This window comes from Tetrao urogallus, assembly GCF_951394365.1.
Source record: "Tetrao urogallus genome assembly, chromosome: 11".
NCBI lineage: Eukaryota > Metazoa > Chordata > Aves > Galliformes > Phasianidae > Tetrao > Tetrao urogallus.
This window is the reverse complement of record NC_136824.1, coordinates 2,469,807-2,485,659: the sequence shown is the minus strand read 5'-3', so window position 1 is coordinate 2,485,659 and position 15,853 is coordinate 2,469,807. Positions and strand designations below refer to the sequence as shown.

The 15,853-nt window shown below is 47.2% G+C and overlaps 1 protein-coding gene across 1 annotated transcript in view; it reads right to left on the bottom strand.

Annotated features, from left to right (window-relative positions):
* IGDCC4 (immunoglobulin superfamily DCC subclass member 4) overlaps positions 1–15,853 on the bottom strand; it is a gene marked incomplete at both ends in the record, with an annotated part of 75,509 nt that overhangs the window by 4,464 nt on the left and 55,192 nt on the right. The window contains 11 exons of the mRNA XM_079540694.1: positions 4,113–4,347; positions 5,039–5,144; positions 5,646–5,783; positions 5,916–6,086; positions 6,504–6,631; positions 6,910–7,093; positions 7,828–7,935; positions 11,847–12,080; positions 12,336–12,509; positions 13,899–14,036; positions 15,089–15,253. Of these exons, the coding sequence (XP_079396820.1) occupies positions 4,113–4,347; positions 5,039–5,144; positions 5,646–5,783; positions 5,916–6,086; positions 6,504–6,631; positions 6,910–7,093; positions 7,828–7,935; positions 11,847–12,080; positions 12,336–12,509; positions 13,899–14,036; positions 15,089–15,253 (1,781 nt within the window). The remainder of the gene's footprint in view (positions 1–4,112; positions 4,348–5,038; positions 5,145–5,645; positions 5,784–5,915; positions 6,087–6,503; positions 6,632–6,909; positions 7,094–7,827; positions 7,936–11,846; positions 12,081–12,335; positions 12,510–13,898; positions 14,037–15,088; positions 15,254–15,853) is intronic.

The window sequence follows — 15,853 nt, the reverse complement described above, 5'->3', positions numbered from 1 at the left end:
CAGCATTCAACCTACACAAATCTGCACACACACACTGAAACGCGTGTGTCCTATTATAGATGCTTACATGCATATTTGCCATCAGAGAGATCTGAGCATCACACGCATACACATACACAGACCAAACTTGAAAACCTTCTTGCAGGCATCTTGTGAATACCAAAAAATGTGGAAAGAAACAGGCAGCTCTACTGCAATCCCCAAAGGACCATCTGTTAGCGGAAATGTCAATCTGCCATGTTTACATAGGTTTTGATGACTCTGGGAACAGCCTGTTCGGCTCTGGCTGAAATTGGCTGCAATGAAGAACAAACTTGTTTTGTACCACTTTGCAACTTTCAACAAACAGAAAAAAACCATCAGCCACACAACATGGCCTGTATCCCACATGTTGTTCATGCACACTGTGTTTGAGGGGGGGAAAAAAACAACAAGCTCTCTCTGGGCTTTGTCTGTAAGGCTGGGTAGCTGCAGTTAACTCCAGGTCTGCTTTCACCATGGACCTGAAGAAGGTCTTGTGTGCCCAAACATTTCTGCTTTTTAAGTTTTTGGCATAAAAAATGATACTTTTTATTTCTACACAAGCACAGTGATGAATTGCTGAAGGAAGACAAGGAAATGGTCTCTTGGTTTTTACAGCAGAAGAATGAAAGCAAGGAGTGTCAGTCTAATACCATTTTGAAGAGGGAAAAATCCCCTTTTCAGTTCACTGCAAAGACGAAAATGGAAACTAAGAAAAACATCTTCCAATAAAAGGTGCTTCCATTACAGCTAAATCCTTATCAAAGCAAACAAGCCTCTTCATTTTAGCCTTTTTATAGAAACTCCAACCAGTAAAAATGTGCTGAGATCATATTACCTTCGCAGCGACGAGGAATGATTTCATGCAAATATATGAGCTGAGAATGAACACATAGGAAATGTTGACATTGAAACCCTCTCTGTTTCACATGGACAGTTACTCAAAGTAGCTTGAAATCCTGCACAGAACCAGGCTGGGGATGTTTGAGATGTGCCTGGCATTTAAAGGTGTCACGGTGGAGAGAAGGGATTTGTCCCAGACCAGCAGTCAGCAGGAGTGGGGAACCATCATGGCATGCAAACATGTGGCATCCCTGCCAACAGCTGTGCCCCAAAACACACTGCAACACAACAGACCTCTCCCATCACACAAAGGGAAATCTCTGCTAGCTGTCAGCAGGAACACAGCTCTCATGGAAGACTTTTGAGAAAACATGAGGATTTTTCTTCTACACAGAAGAATGTCAGTGCGAAGATGAAAAACAACCCATGTTGCTCCAAGTTCCTGATGCATTGCAGCTTTCGCTCTCTGAGTCCCAGGGATGCTTCATGGGAAGCACATGGGAGACAGTGGGGCAGCAAGCAAGCAAGGCCCCATCCAGCTCACAAGCAGCACAACAGCAAACGTTTCCAAGCCAAAGTGCTTGAGTTTGGCTCCGTTCAACAAAAACCTCAAGTATTCCATGGAAAGCAGATGCTTCTTAACACTCTCCCCCACCCCCAAATCACTTGGCCCACAAGTAGCAGTGACAGGGATGTCTGGAGCAGAGCCATTTTATCATCCTCAGTCCATCTGTCAGGGAAGCAGAGCCGCAGCACCACAGTCTGCACGTTACGGCACCGTTTATAAGGCGGGCTACTGGGGGCCGCAGGCTGGGCTCACTGCAAAGGGGAAGACATTCAAAGAGGAAAATCACACAAGGACTTGCACACGCACCAACAAGTGTTTCCACTGGGAAATGCAGAGAGAGGAAGGAAAAGGGCCTGCTCAATGGCTGAGTGCAGGCCTGCCTAATGAGCTGCAGCCATCAGAGGGTCCTGTGCCAACAGATCGGTCGCAGCAGGAGTGTGCTGTATGAGGGGGACACGTCCCCATCCAGGGTGGGAGCAGAGCTCAAACCCACATCGTGCTTCCACCTTCCACTCACACCATCCCACTCCCCCAGCAGTACTGATAGCGGCTCAGGAGGACTCAAAGCCTGCATGTGAAGAACCCTGTGATCCAAACCTTAAGAACACCCAATGGCTCTTCTCAAAGCCCTTGCCTATGACTCTTTGCAGGAGCCTGCTCAGTCTTGCTGTCATTAAAGGCTTCCTGCCCTCACTCTCTGTTCTCCATCCCTGCAAAACAGCATTCATTTGCTTCTGACTGCTTATGGCACAGGGATAGTCCCTTCGTAGTGTCTGCACATCTCCTAACAACATGGAGCTTCCAATCTCCACTGAAGCCTGAGGCTGCAACAAGAACAAGACCAATGGAGAATAATCTGTGAAATGCTAAGTAATGCACCAGCATGGGAAAAGTCTGCAAGCACAGGAGCAGCAATGGCTGCCACTAACAGCAAGTGCTACCCAGCCAACACAAAGCATGTTTCAGGAGAGATTCTCAGGGCAGAGGGCGCAGCAGGCAATTGGAGAAGGTCACACATCCTCAGTTGCCAGCTCGTTGGCACTGCAGCTCTATGAACCTGCCCCACAGCAGCAGCGTCAAACTGCGAGGCTGTCTCAGCCAAAGTCCTGAGTTCTGCAGTGACGTGATACGATGCAGTCCAAGAACTCCTTTCGATGAGGACTTTCCTTCCTGCAGCTCTACCACATCCTTTGCCTTCAGTTTTCAAAACCTCAAGCACACGCGGCACACGAGCACAAAAGAAATGGCAACCGAAGTGTGAAGACGGCTTCAACCTCAGACTTCTCAGCTTTGAATATGCAGACTGAAGGAGGAGATTGGCTCAGGGGGCACCTCCTGCAGGAAGGGGCAGTGGGGCCTGCTGTGTGGAAGCACATCTCCCTCCAGTGCCCACTGCCAGCAACAGCAGCCTGTTGCTCCCGGCTGCCAGCCAGCTCTGTCACCTGCCAGGTCATCCTCACTGGGCAGCACGGGTGACAGCACTGCTCTTCGGGTGGCTGCTCCTCGGTGATCCTTGATTCTCTGTCCACATCCATCAAAAGCCAGGCCTTCTGTTCTGTTAGCAAGTCTCCTTGGCAAATTTAACTCCTAGTTGCCTTTCCCCATCCAATTAGGGAGGCAGAGAAACTGCAGCTGTAATTGCCCCCTCCCTGAAGCGCTCATCTCTGAACATCACCTGACTGCTACCAACTTCCAGCCTCTGTGACAGAACCCAGGGCCCTGAGCTCATAGCCCATGCCCTGAATGGCTGGACCTTGGCACTGCCCTTTCCAGCCTCTGCTTTGTAGGCACAAAAACCTTTCAGCAAAGCTTTGTGAATAGAATCCTTTTGCAAAAGAGAGACCTGGATACACCGCCCCTAAAAAGGCCTCTCAGAGGAGGGGATTTCCCTCCACTAGACCTGTTTTCTGGGTAAGTCACCATCATTGAAAACATTTGTTCCTTATTTAACTGAAAGATCTGTAGGAAATTCCTCACACGCTTCGGCCTGGGTCCAGAATGGGAGCCGCATTCCACTGACATCCATGGATGCATTTTGGCTGCAAACTGTCTCCTTCAGCTGAGCACTGATCCAACACAACACCTGGGGATGGTCACGAGCATGGCTGCAGTGCACAGGACTATTAACAGCAGCTGGAAATTTCTCATTTCTAAAAGGCCATAGCTGCTTCACTGCTAGCAACAAGCACAGGTTCGCCAGGTATCCTCCTGTGACATGCAGGCATATCGTCAATGCAAACATGAAATCCTGTGTGTTCACAATGCATTTGTTTTACTGAACCTCCTAATTACTTTACATGCTCTCCCTGGGTTACAAAGAGAGACATAAACAGATTAACTAAATTAGGCCAATTAAAGGTTCCCTAATGGAATGAAATGTTTCAGACAAGCTTGAGAGAGGAAATGGGCAGGGAGGAGTGAAAGACAACACAATGTCAGGCAAACCAAGTACGGCAGGAAAAGACTTCTTCAAAATAAAGTGTTCACAAAAATAAAAGGGTTTTACTTCTTGTACACCTTCAAGGGTATGCCAGTAAACACAGTGCATGCGGTCAAAGCACCTCTCACCCTAATTGCAACAGTATCTACCAGCACTTTGCAGAGCTAAGACAGAATCAGATCTGGACTTCCCAGCAGCAGAACACCAAAGGGAGGCTCCTGCCTGGGGAGGAGTCATTACCTTCCTCTTCCCATGGACAGTGTCTTCAGGGAGGCTCGTGTGGATGAGGCTGTGCACTTCTGTCAGTTCTGTGATGTCTCCCAGGGGCACAGGTGCATCCTCTGGCAGTGGGGACATGAGGGACTCCAGCTCATGTGTGTCCGAGGTAGCACAGGGAGCTGCCACCCCTTGCCTGCCCCGATGGTAATAAGTATGGTTGCCAGTTGCTTGGGAATCCAGGCCTGGCAGAGCCTCCCTGAGGAAAAAGAAGCAGGAGCTGACATCTCCAATTATCCTCACATTTCCTCTGCCCCAAACAGCCACAAGACTGCCAGACACAGCAGTCCAGCCCAGTCAGCTCAGCCTGCCCCTGCAGAAGCAACTAGACCCAAGCCCCAGCCCTGACACTCTGAAGAAGTTGCTCACTCCTAGTCCTAGCATCCCTTACCAACCTAAAGTCCTTCTCAAGAACTAAGCTGGTTTCCTACCAAGGTCTTTCCGAAAGTTTATGGCTGCATTCAGACTGCTGGAATAGCAGAAGGCTTTAGGCTGAGCCCAATCCTACTGAAACCAATCTGTCTGTCACTGGAAATCTTTCAACATCTTCCCAAGAGAACGCTAATGTATCCTTTTCAACCATCCTTAGAGTTGCCCAACCTCAGAAACAAAACCTGCCCGAGCACACAGGCAATAATTTGGCAAATAGTGCTTTTTCTCTTTTCTTGATATTTTTTCCACTGCAAAAATCTATTACTCTAACAATAGAAAATACTGAGAAAATAAATCAGTGAGATTACACTAAGTATGCTCCTTAGCTAGCTAGTCCCACGACTCAGTCTTTACATTAACTGCTGTCATTCACTGCATCCCAAACAGCCCATCTGAACAGAGGGAAGCTCACAGCACATTTTGTCTCCTTTATCCCCTGGGATCTGAGTGACACCTACCTCTGCTTGCTGTTGCGGAAGCTGGCACACATGCAGAAGAGTATGCAGAGCAGCCCCAGGCAGACTCCCACAATGATTCCCGTGACAGAGTGGATATCCAGGACATCTAGCAGAGGAAAGACAGATGATGCATCATTTCAGCTGTTAGTAGAAAGAAGGCACAAAGTATCCTGTGTTCAGAGAAGCACCAGCTACACTAAAACCAATGGGCGATACTTCTGTATACACAAATGAAAAGAGAGTTGGCAGTGACAGTTTAGAACACCTAAAAGCAAACTGGCATCTATGCACATTCATTAATTTCATGCTACGCAGGCCTAATAAAGGCAGCGAGATGCAGATGGCATGTGATTTTCCACAGGGCAGAGATAGAGGAAAGAGATCAAGTTCTATTGTTGGATGGGTTCTGCAGCCACTTGGGGCCTACAGAGATGCACCTCTGAGGACTGCTGTGATCCTCTTCACTGACCTATCCCACAATCACATCCCACATTCTGCAGTGACACCAGGCAATTCAATGGCAAAAGGAGAAACGCTACTGCTAACAAACAGTGATTTCCAGCTGTGCAACTCGTGTCCTGCTCTGGAACAAAGGGGAAATTCATACCAGACAGCTTCTCCCGGAGGGTATGCACATCCTTCACGTTTGAGTAGGGACCAGATCCCACGACCGTCTTTGCTCCCATCTTGAAGAAGTATCTGGTATCACTTTCCAGGCCATGCACCTCAGTGCTGAAGATATTTCCTGATCAAAAACCGAGCCAAGAAAGGATCACAATGTGCAGTTTCAAGCATATTCATATGGTGGTGGCAAAGCAGCAGCGGAACTCTGGTATTTAGTTATGCGTTTGTGTGCCAGTACCTCAAGACGGCTCACCTTCTCGCGTCAGCAAGGTCCACATTTCATCAGGCTGCGTGTTGTTGGCGTTGTACAGGATGAGGTACTCCACGATGATGCCGTTGGGCTCAGCAGGGGGACACCAGTGCACCTGGACTGCATAGGGGTTGAGGGGGTGCAGCCGCAGGTCAGATGGAGGGGTCGAGGGACCTGGTAGATGCAAGCAGAGACCCAGCGTGAACAGCAGAAATGAGGAGCAGAGCACTTGAATGTTCTGTGTTTACTATGAATTCTTTTCAGTAATGCCATAGCTATCTTTGATTGCACAAAATGAGGTGTGACCCAGGTGAGCAGGCATCTCATCCCAACAAGCTGTAGAGGGTGAGGAGGGAAGGCTCCTGAGCCCAGCACAGGGCAGGACTTGTGGCCAAGCACTGTAGCCAAACACCCAAGGGAAACACGACAGTGCTGATACTGCTCAGTTTGAGGTTGTGCAGTGCTGATCATCTTTAGGACAATGAGAACACACACCCCCTCCTTTCTTTCATCTCCATCTCCCCTAAAGCTCTATCTGTACTTCAACAGAAATCCAGGAAAGGGAAGGATTCAATTTGCATCAATACTCACGGTCAGGAAGGGTGAATCGCTCCACCACGCTGCCAAAGGGCCCATCAATACCAACACCATTGGACTGCACAGCAAACTCGTATCTGGTATAGGGCTTCAACCCACTAATGAGAATGTCTTCATCCGAGCTGCCAAAAAAGGAGGCATTCATGGGACCATGAGTATCAGATGGCACGAAGGGCCACCTCTGTACCTTTACCAAATGAATGGATAAATCCCCACTGTGGAAGTTCCACTGCCACATTTCAGCAGCTCTGACTGTGTCTATGACAAAGCAGACATTTCCAGCATTTCAAACACCTGAGATTTTGCTCAGCACTGTGACTTCCCTGCAGATTCCTCCTTCCTTGCGTTTATTCCTGATATGAGTAATACATGGCAGATGAATCCTTAGCATCCCCCTTACCTTGTGTAGTACGTAACAAGAGAGGCATTTTTCAGGCCCCAAGGGCTGAAGCGCACGGTGTAGTTGACAATCTTGACAGTGGTGAAGTCAGGTTTCTTCCATCTGAGCCATATAGAAGTTGAGCTGTTGGACTCTGCATAGACTTGGACTGGAGGCAGTGGAGGACCCTTCTGCACAGGGGGATCTATAGTGGTGCAAGATGTAAAGAGAAAAGAGATGTGGGAACGTAAATGACAGTGAGGTAAGGGACCCGGACACAAAACAGGGGAAAAAATACACCAAGGTTGTGAAGCCTGCAAAAAAAAGTGCCTCCAGCATTATCATGCTTAACCTGCCTGTGTACGCAGCCCATCCATGTTTTTCTTTATGTGTGAAAAAAAATCCCACTGAGGATCCACACGCCTTACTGGCACTGTACTACTGTGGTACACAGGAGGTCAGCCTCAAGGGCACCCACTCAACAGACCCACGTCAGACAAGGAGGAGCACAGGCTCTTTGAACACCCCACAACAGACTGGCAGAGCTACAAATGGAGTCTGGGTCCTCAGAGCTTTTAATTTCTATGTAATGATGTGAGAAAAGTGGTATCCTGCTTACTCTTGTTCTTTAATGTTTACAGGCATACCTGGCATTTCCATGACCAGCCCTGAGCCACTAACAGGGCCAGAGAGAAGACCATGAAGGCTATTCAACTCTGCACAAGAACAATCCTAATGAAAAAGGGGTAATTTGCTCTTTTCTCTCCTCAGCATAACTCCTCCAATGCAACTGCAATGGTCCAAGGGAGTTTCCTTATGTAGGGTCTTCTCGTGTTTTGCTAATGTCCCTCCTGAAGTCCTTCTTCTGTAACTCTACCTTGCTTTTGAAGCCACATGCCAAACAGAAGAGACAGGCAACAAACAGAGGGCATTCCTCACCTACTGCTGTTGCAGGCGCCTTTTCTGTTTTGCCCTTCCAAACTGCTGCATAACCATCTTCGTGCTTATTGAACGCCACCAGCTTCACCTCATAGAGCTTCCCAGGAGCTAGAAAAAAAATCAGTCAGGGTTTAACCAGGGTTATGTTTGTAAGCAGCTCTCCTCATTTAGACATGTTTTCTTAAATCTGACTCAAGAAAGCAGCTCTGATGGAGCTGAATTTGCTAAAACAAATCAGGACACATTTCCCCTTAGAGGATTTTTGCACTCAAATACTGTCTCACAACTGGAGCATGTATTATCACAGCCACTCCCAAGCTCTCCATTCCCTTTTCACAGAAGTGATCAGCAGCAAATTGACTTTCTGCAGCCACCAAGGGGGCTAACCAGTGTCACAGCCTGTAGCACATCATCTCAGGACCTCCTGATTTTTCTCCCCTTTAAGCTAACAAAATCCCCATGGGAGTGGATGTGCTGCATTGTTTATTCTTGGAGTAAGAACATCCTTTTGTCTCTTCCAAATGCACCTCTTGTTTCTACAGTCCTGATTTACTCACTGCTAGGAGGAACTTGCTCTCTGGAAGTCCTTAAGCTGCCCATCACCGAAGTCACTTTGCCGTGCCAAGCAACATCAAAGGGTTTTTTTTCATGGAGATGTTCAATTGAGAAAACAGACTGGGACATCCAAAATTCTCAAATGACACTCAGCAGCTCCTCCCTTCAGCCCATCAAGGAGCTCAGGAAGAGCACTCTGGACTATCTTTAGCTGAAGTGCGTTAATGAAGTTTGTTAATTTGGGATGTGCCTGTTCGTTCCCTGCCCTGATGGATCACTGCTGCCTTTGCCAGACAACATACGCAGAACAAACCCCTTCTTATTGATGCCAATTTTATTATTACTGCACTCATTATGCTCCCAGAGGCTAATGGTACCAATTACCAAAGGCTCTCACTGCTCCACAACACATGTTCATGCTCAGAATATAAAAACAGTTCAGCCACATTTTTCTCCCTGAAAGAATCTCAAAAGCAAACAGAGTTCTGTCTGCCTCCAAAGATATCTGATCTGCATTTCAAACTCACAAGAAAACACTTCAAACCCACACAAGGAGGAAAAGGCCAAAAGGGAGTTGCCTTTTAAACAGTTGGGACCATAGACTTGGTGGAACCAAAAACCCATCTCCTGCCAGCTTGAGCATTTGGCTGGGCTTCACTGGGACACGAGCTCATCACAGATGATGAGATCCAAAATGAAGAGGAAGAGCATGCAGATGTGATGCAGCTGTGGGCAGCTCCTAGCAGAGAATGAAGTGAAGGGAAGGAGAAGTCCTGTCTCCATCCTCGTGTAGGATCAATACAGCAGACACTTACACATGAAGCCAGAGCAGCTCTGCTACATGATCAAGCACTTCATATTCTGCAAACGGGTATTTTGGGCTTCTCAGTCAGAGGTTTGGCTTCAATTTTTATACACAGGCCCAGATGTTCAAGCTCTTAGAACTGGCAGACATAAAGCTCTATCAAGCTGTCAAGAAGCTAGTAGGCAGCATGAAAACAGATGTATTTCACTACATTCCATCATACATTAAATATAAGCAGAATAATCTAGTCCAGATCATTTCAAGTCACTAATCTAGATGACTGCGTAATATATTCAATATGCTAAATATGTTGTTTCATTCAATTTTTCAAGGTGTTCATGTAGGCCAGATGCCATACCTTCCCCTGAATGGGAAAACACCCAGATCTCCGGGGAGTCACTTGCAGAGGAATGCACTCTTCCTTCACAGGAACGTGGAAGACAGGATCAGATGCTTATTGTTTATTTTTCAGTCAGTGACAGCTCTGGTCGTAACACACCATTACAGAGACTAATTGTAGAACACAGAAATTGGTGAGAACTTCTCAGCAGTAAGTTACCCCAGCAATCCAGGACAACTTCCTTTGGGTTTCAGGGGATCATGAAATTGCTGTGTTTCTTCTGTAACTTTGAACAGCTGCCCACCTCTCTGACAGGATTTCAGCATATCTCCCCAGAGATACAAAGAGAGACCTTAGTGATATCACTCCAAGGAGGTACGGTTTCCTTCAGAGTTTAACAAGAGCACAGGAGAAAATATCTTCCATTGTTTCAGACAGCTCAAATAGAGAGAGCTGGGACATAACCAAAATCAAGAAGACAAATACTGGGGGGAAGAAGGATGAGGAAAAGGAAGCCTGCAAGACAGAGAAGAGGTGGTGGAGACAACTGGAGCCCATTTATTGGCAAGACCAATTGGAGAGAGAATGAAACAAGCTCTTGTCCCAACCTGCAGTTTCAGCCACCATGCTTCTCCAGCAGCCCATCCCCTGAGGGCCACCTGGGCAAGCCTCCCTCCACCAGACAGCACCATCAGCAACTTGCACTGATATCAAGAGATGTAATGTTGCTTCTTATCCCCCTCCCTCACCCCCCACCTTTTTTTTTTTTTCTTTTCCTTTTACTCTGAGGGATCTTAAGAGAAGTTTCCTTTCCATTGCTGTGGTTCCCACATGGACATCAATGTGCTGGAAGCCCCTCCGGCTGATTCCCATCAGCCACATGCAACAGTGCAAACTGTGTCAAGTCTGCCAGTCTGCCCTGAGACTGGTACCAGCTCTGCCTGCAGGACCCCCAAAGCAGATACAACCACCTGCACTGGGGAGCTCTGAGCCTAAACCCTTCCAAATCCCAACCACTACTCCTCCCTGCTCCATGCTCAGTCCTCTGTCTTTCACAGCACAGCCAGATTCTGACCCCTTTCTGTACTGTACACATGCAGGAGGACATCATTCAGCAGCTCAGGGGTAGAAAAGAGAACGTCCATGCTGGAAGAAACTCAAGACTTTCTTCCTGATACAATGATAGCTGATACACAACAGCCAAATCATAAGGAAGCCATTAGGCCTTGACGGATGCCCAAATTTAAGGAAGTAATTACAGAAGAACAAGCAGCCTTCTAGCATTGCCATGCCAGAGCATTTGGAACCAATTGAGCCCACTCCCGAGTCCCTCTGCTCACTGATTTGCCAGTGGTTAGAGCAGCACGTGAGGATGTTCACATGTGGTTTCCTCAGTGCAATAATTACAGACCTAAATTCTTCAGAGAAACTCGTAACTGTTAACACTCTCTGTGGCAGGATGGCTGCTGCACTGGAGTGCTGGAAACTTGCTCAGTGATGACACAAGCTGTTCTTCCAGGTGCTGCAGGCTGACCTTTACACCACGCATCATACATATGCTAGACACTTCTCAGTTTCAGCAGCAGGCACAGATGAAGCATGAAGTGGGTGATGGAAGAACTCTTAAGAAGCGGAATACTGCTTTAAGGACTCATCTGCCATGATTCTTTTCATTCTCCATCCTGTATCGATCAGCAAGTCAATTAATTAGTACAATCAGATGTTAAAACGTAATGTCTTATGGGAAAAAAAACAAAGGCAGTCAGCCCAGCAGGTATACCTGACTGCAATGCAGGCTTGTTCTCCACTCACAGACACTCTGCTACCTCTTTTCCTTTAGGGGAGGTGGAGGAGAATACTGACCCAAAATTAGTATGCTGTGAATTAACCCTTATCTGCATTTTAGCATAGAAACATTTCAAAAAATATGCAATTGTGAAGTTTCTTAGAACTAGATAGCCAAGGAGAGATCACTGCCCTGACTGGTGATCTTAATCCAAGCACTCTCATATTGACATAGCAATGAACAGTAATTGATTCATATCCTTTCATCAGTATATACTATGCATTGGTGTAGTCCTTACTTAAAAATACTATCTGGTTTCATCCGTTTCTTTCTTTTATACTCTTCTCAGAATATGTCCCAAAAAGCCCAGACCACAAAGTACTTTGAGTGCTCTTAGAAACAAATTCAGGAAGGGTGCTCATATGGTCATGGACCTACACAGCTGTAGGCGAGGAGAGAATCCTGGGACTGCTGTCAAGTGTGAAAGTCAGACCCTGGGTTTCCATACCTATGCTGGGGTGCAACCAGCTCACCTAGTCGAGTCAGTTCATACTGCTTCACTTTCTTCTTTAGCTTTATGGGTCCTACGTCCCAGCTCTCATCTTCAGCACCATCCAGAGGGCTTTCATCACTGGACTCCTCCTGGCCCACCTCCCGGTAGTAGAGTTTGTAGCCTGATATCTGGGCATGGTTGGCTGGGGGTTGCCAAGTGATCAGGAGAGATTCCATCTTCGCTCGGACTTTTAATTCTGCTGGTGCAAATGGAACTAGAACAAGAAAAAAAATGTTCAGTCACTTATCTCCATTACCAACTACACATAGAAGGAGGAAAGACCCACTACCCAAGACATACAGGGGCTGCTCAACAGAAAGTCAGAGGCAGGTGTTCTGCTCTAATCAAAACCAATAGTTAGAATTCCCTAATGAACACAAGCATTTCTGGTTATGCCTCAAGTTCCCAATCTGAGAAATAACACCCTGCACCCCGCGTCCCCAACCCCAAGCTACACCCAGCCTCCTACCATGTGTCTGGTTGTCCCTGTCAGGTGTCCGATGCTGGGTCCACTCAGACGGGGCCCCATAGCCCACGCTGGTGCTGGCTGCAATGCGCACTTTGTACACCTTGTTGGGATGCAGCGAGTACAGAGTGATTTGTGTCTCATTTCCACCCACTTCAATGGAGTTAACCTGATCTGCTGGAACCAAGGTGACACCAGTGAAAAAGGGCTTTCCCAGTCAAAGTGTAGAAACAAACCCAGCAACAATCACATGGTCTACATGCACTCTTGCCACCAGGAAAATTGAGAACTGAAGACTGGGCAGAGCTGATATCCTGACTGACTCCTTCATCACATTCAGAACCGCAGAGTGCCTTCAGCACCACTGAGCCTGCCTGGGGGCAGTCGTCAGAAACCTTGCTGCTGCTGACACGAGAGAAGAATATGAGCACAAGCTGATGGGAACTGATGGCACTCACTGCTGTACTTAAAGCGTCACCTTAATTTGAAGAGGAACCATGCAGCAGCCTTGCTTCTGTAAAATTCACAACCTCACCAATGCTACATTGAGGTCTGACTGCTCCGTTTTCAGCTTACCCAAATTCATAAGGAACATAACAGGAAATTTAAACTGAGAGCAACCTGAGATTTCAGCTGTAACAACTAATGGGTCTTGCTAGGATTCATCCTGACTATTGGTGAATGCACAGCTCTTGCTTTTCAGCTGCACTTGACCTAAGCTCAGCTGAGAGTGCTGTCCTGATACGTAGCAAGGTACTGCTAGGTGCAAATCCTGGACTGCAATGTCTAAGGTCTTATGATCCCACAGAGGTGCATGCAGGCTCAAGGCAAAAAATAAAAATAAAAACAAAAACACAAGAGCCAAGAGTCACACTGCAGACTACTAATTCAGATCAAACACACAGCAACATGTCCAGCACTTCATCACGTTCCTCATTGCTTTCTTACACAGAAGCATAACCTTGGGAAGTGGCAGCTGCAGAGTTTTGATGATTTTAAAAGTGAACACCCAGAAAGATTTGCAAAGCAAGCACACATGGAATCAGAACAACTGCATTCAGAGTACGGAAGTGTTACCATCCCTGCTGAAGGCTTCTTAGAGTGGCTGACAATATAAAACCAGATAAAACTTAGCAACAGAGCAACACAACCTTGCCAGGATACTTACATACAGATCATTGAGTAGACTTGGTTTTAAAGGAACCAAATGCATTCACCCTTCTTCCCCAGCCAGCATCAAGCTCTTCTCCCAAAATACAAAGCACACCAAAGAGCTGTTTATGCAAGCATTCATGGGGCAGCACAAACACACGCCATCCCCTGGGCACACTGGTTCCTCCACAACCACAGAAAAAAGCACCTCAGAGGAGTATGAAGTGCACAGTAGCAGCACTGTTGTGACTATCACCAGCAGAGCCCAGATATAAGGGATGGCTGTTCTGCTCCTGGCAAAAATGGGTCCCCTCCGTTTTCAGTCTTATACCTCTTCCCCTCAGCAAGCCCTGTTGTTGAAACTGCTGGAGCAAAAGACAACCTTCCTCCCTTCAAACACACTTTTTTCCTTACCTTCCTTGATAGTGCAGTAGTCAATCTTGTACTTCGTTATCTTGCCATTACTCAGCTCCGGAGGCAGAGGTAACCATGTCACACGGATGTCACCAGGAGTCATGCTTGACAGGGACAGCTGAGGAGCAGCACTAGGAACTGAGAAAATGCAAAAGAAAGTCAGCAAAGGTGGTGGCAAGACCTTGACACATCTCAGTTGGCTGGAGGCCACTACCTGGCACAGCTGCTGGTGACAAGCTGTCATGGGGTGTATCCAACATCCTACAGATCCCCAGCAGCTTGGAGAACCAGAAGGAGTTTTCTGAGGAGGAGGGAAGGTGAGTTGCTCAGCTTCAACAGGCTGCTCAGTGCCTGCTGGCCACACCACACTGTGTTGCCACATCTAGGTGACCCTGCGTTAACTACAAACCAGGCAGGTCAACAGGCTGGTTAATCTGCCTGTGCGGTACCATGGAGCATCAAAGAGACACTAACTGACACTAAAGATACCAGACTTCAGCTTGGTGATCCCCCTCTCCTGCAGAATCACAGCTCTGTGCTGCAGGCAGCTTTCATGCTTTCAACTCAGCTTTTCAAGCTTCAGACACATAGGTGTGAGACCATGCAGTGCTCTGCGTCAGGAGCATTAAAGCACACAATGCACCCCACAGCATAGCAGGGGCTTGCATGAGGTCTGCCAAAAACATTGCTTCTGTCTCTGTCCTGCAGTCTGTTGAGAGCTGTACATGTTCTCTGTTGGGCAGCAGTCCTTCTGGCACTCTGCCTTCACTGCTCAAAGAAATGCTATGTGATAAGTGGCAAAATCAACACAAACTGACTCTTAAGGGATCCTACTTCAAGCCTGTTCCCAGCTCTACAAATTGTAATAGACATCTTTCTTCTGAGTTGAAATCATGTCTGGCCTAGCAGCAAGTTTGGAGCAATGCTACATTACGTCAGTGAAAGTCCAGAGGACCTGAATGCAGCAAGTCCCATTGTCAGCAAAGTCACTTTCATGCTCACCATCACCCAAGCCAATGATCAGATCAGGGTGGGTTTCTTTATTTCTACAAAGGATTTACAACAAAAAGCTACAGGACATAGGTGTAGGCTTCCAGGAGTTGATACTATTCTCTACATCATCTTCAACACTCACCAGGAAACAGGAAAGAATATCTTTTAGACACTAGTACCCATCTAATTCAACGCACCGTCCTCCAAGGTCTGAACAATTATGGAAGAGGATGTCCGGCTGGCTCCAAGCTGAGAATACGCAACCACATAGAAGACATAGTTGGTGTTGGGTTCCAGGTCCTTGACTTGCAGCTCGGTGGTATCATTATTGACAGCAAACTGGTACTCCACGTTATCTGTTCCTGGAGTCAAGGAAACACCAATCAGCAGGTCAGTGAACTGCCAGGACACCGCAAGGTGCCAGGAGTTGGAAGCAGAGACTTTCTAGCTTTTCTTAGTTTCTACAGTAACAGAACCTAGTTCCCAGAAAAAAAGTCTAGCTGCCACTGCAACTGCTTCCAGAAAGGGGAGAAAACACAACTTAGGAGATAGCTTGGGCAGTTTCCAAAGCATCTGGATGCACTAAAGCTCTTCCAGCCCTGTTGGAAGAGAAATGGGAGTATGGGAGAAGATGGAAGAGGTGTTGCAATCACCCGGCTACAGCAGCTTGAACTACCCAAACTAACACATCCAGTTCTTTGCTTTAAGCACAGTCACAGAATCACAGAATCACAGAATTGTAGGGGTTGGAAGGGACTTCCAGAGATCATCGAGTCCAAACCCCCTGCCAAAGCAGGTTCCCTACACCAGGTAATGATCCAGGGGAATTCCTGCCATTATAAAAGGCCCAGTACTAAGGTGGGTCTCCTGTTGGTTTTGGAAGGATCTTCTGTGCCCAGAACCAGGAACACAGACCTTCATCCTTTATCACCACATCCCCGCAGCCACTGCCTGGTTGCACA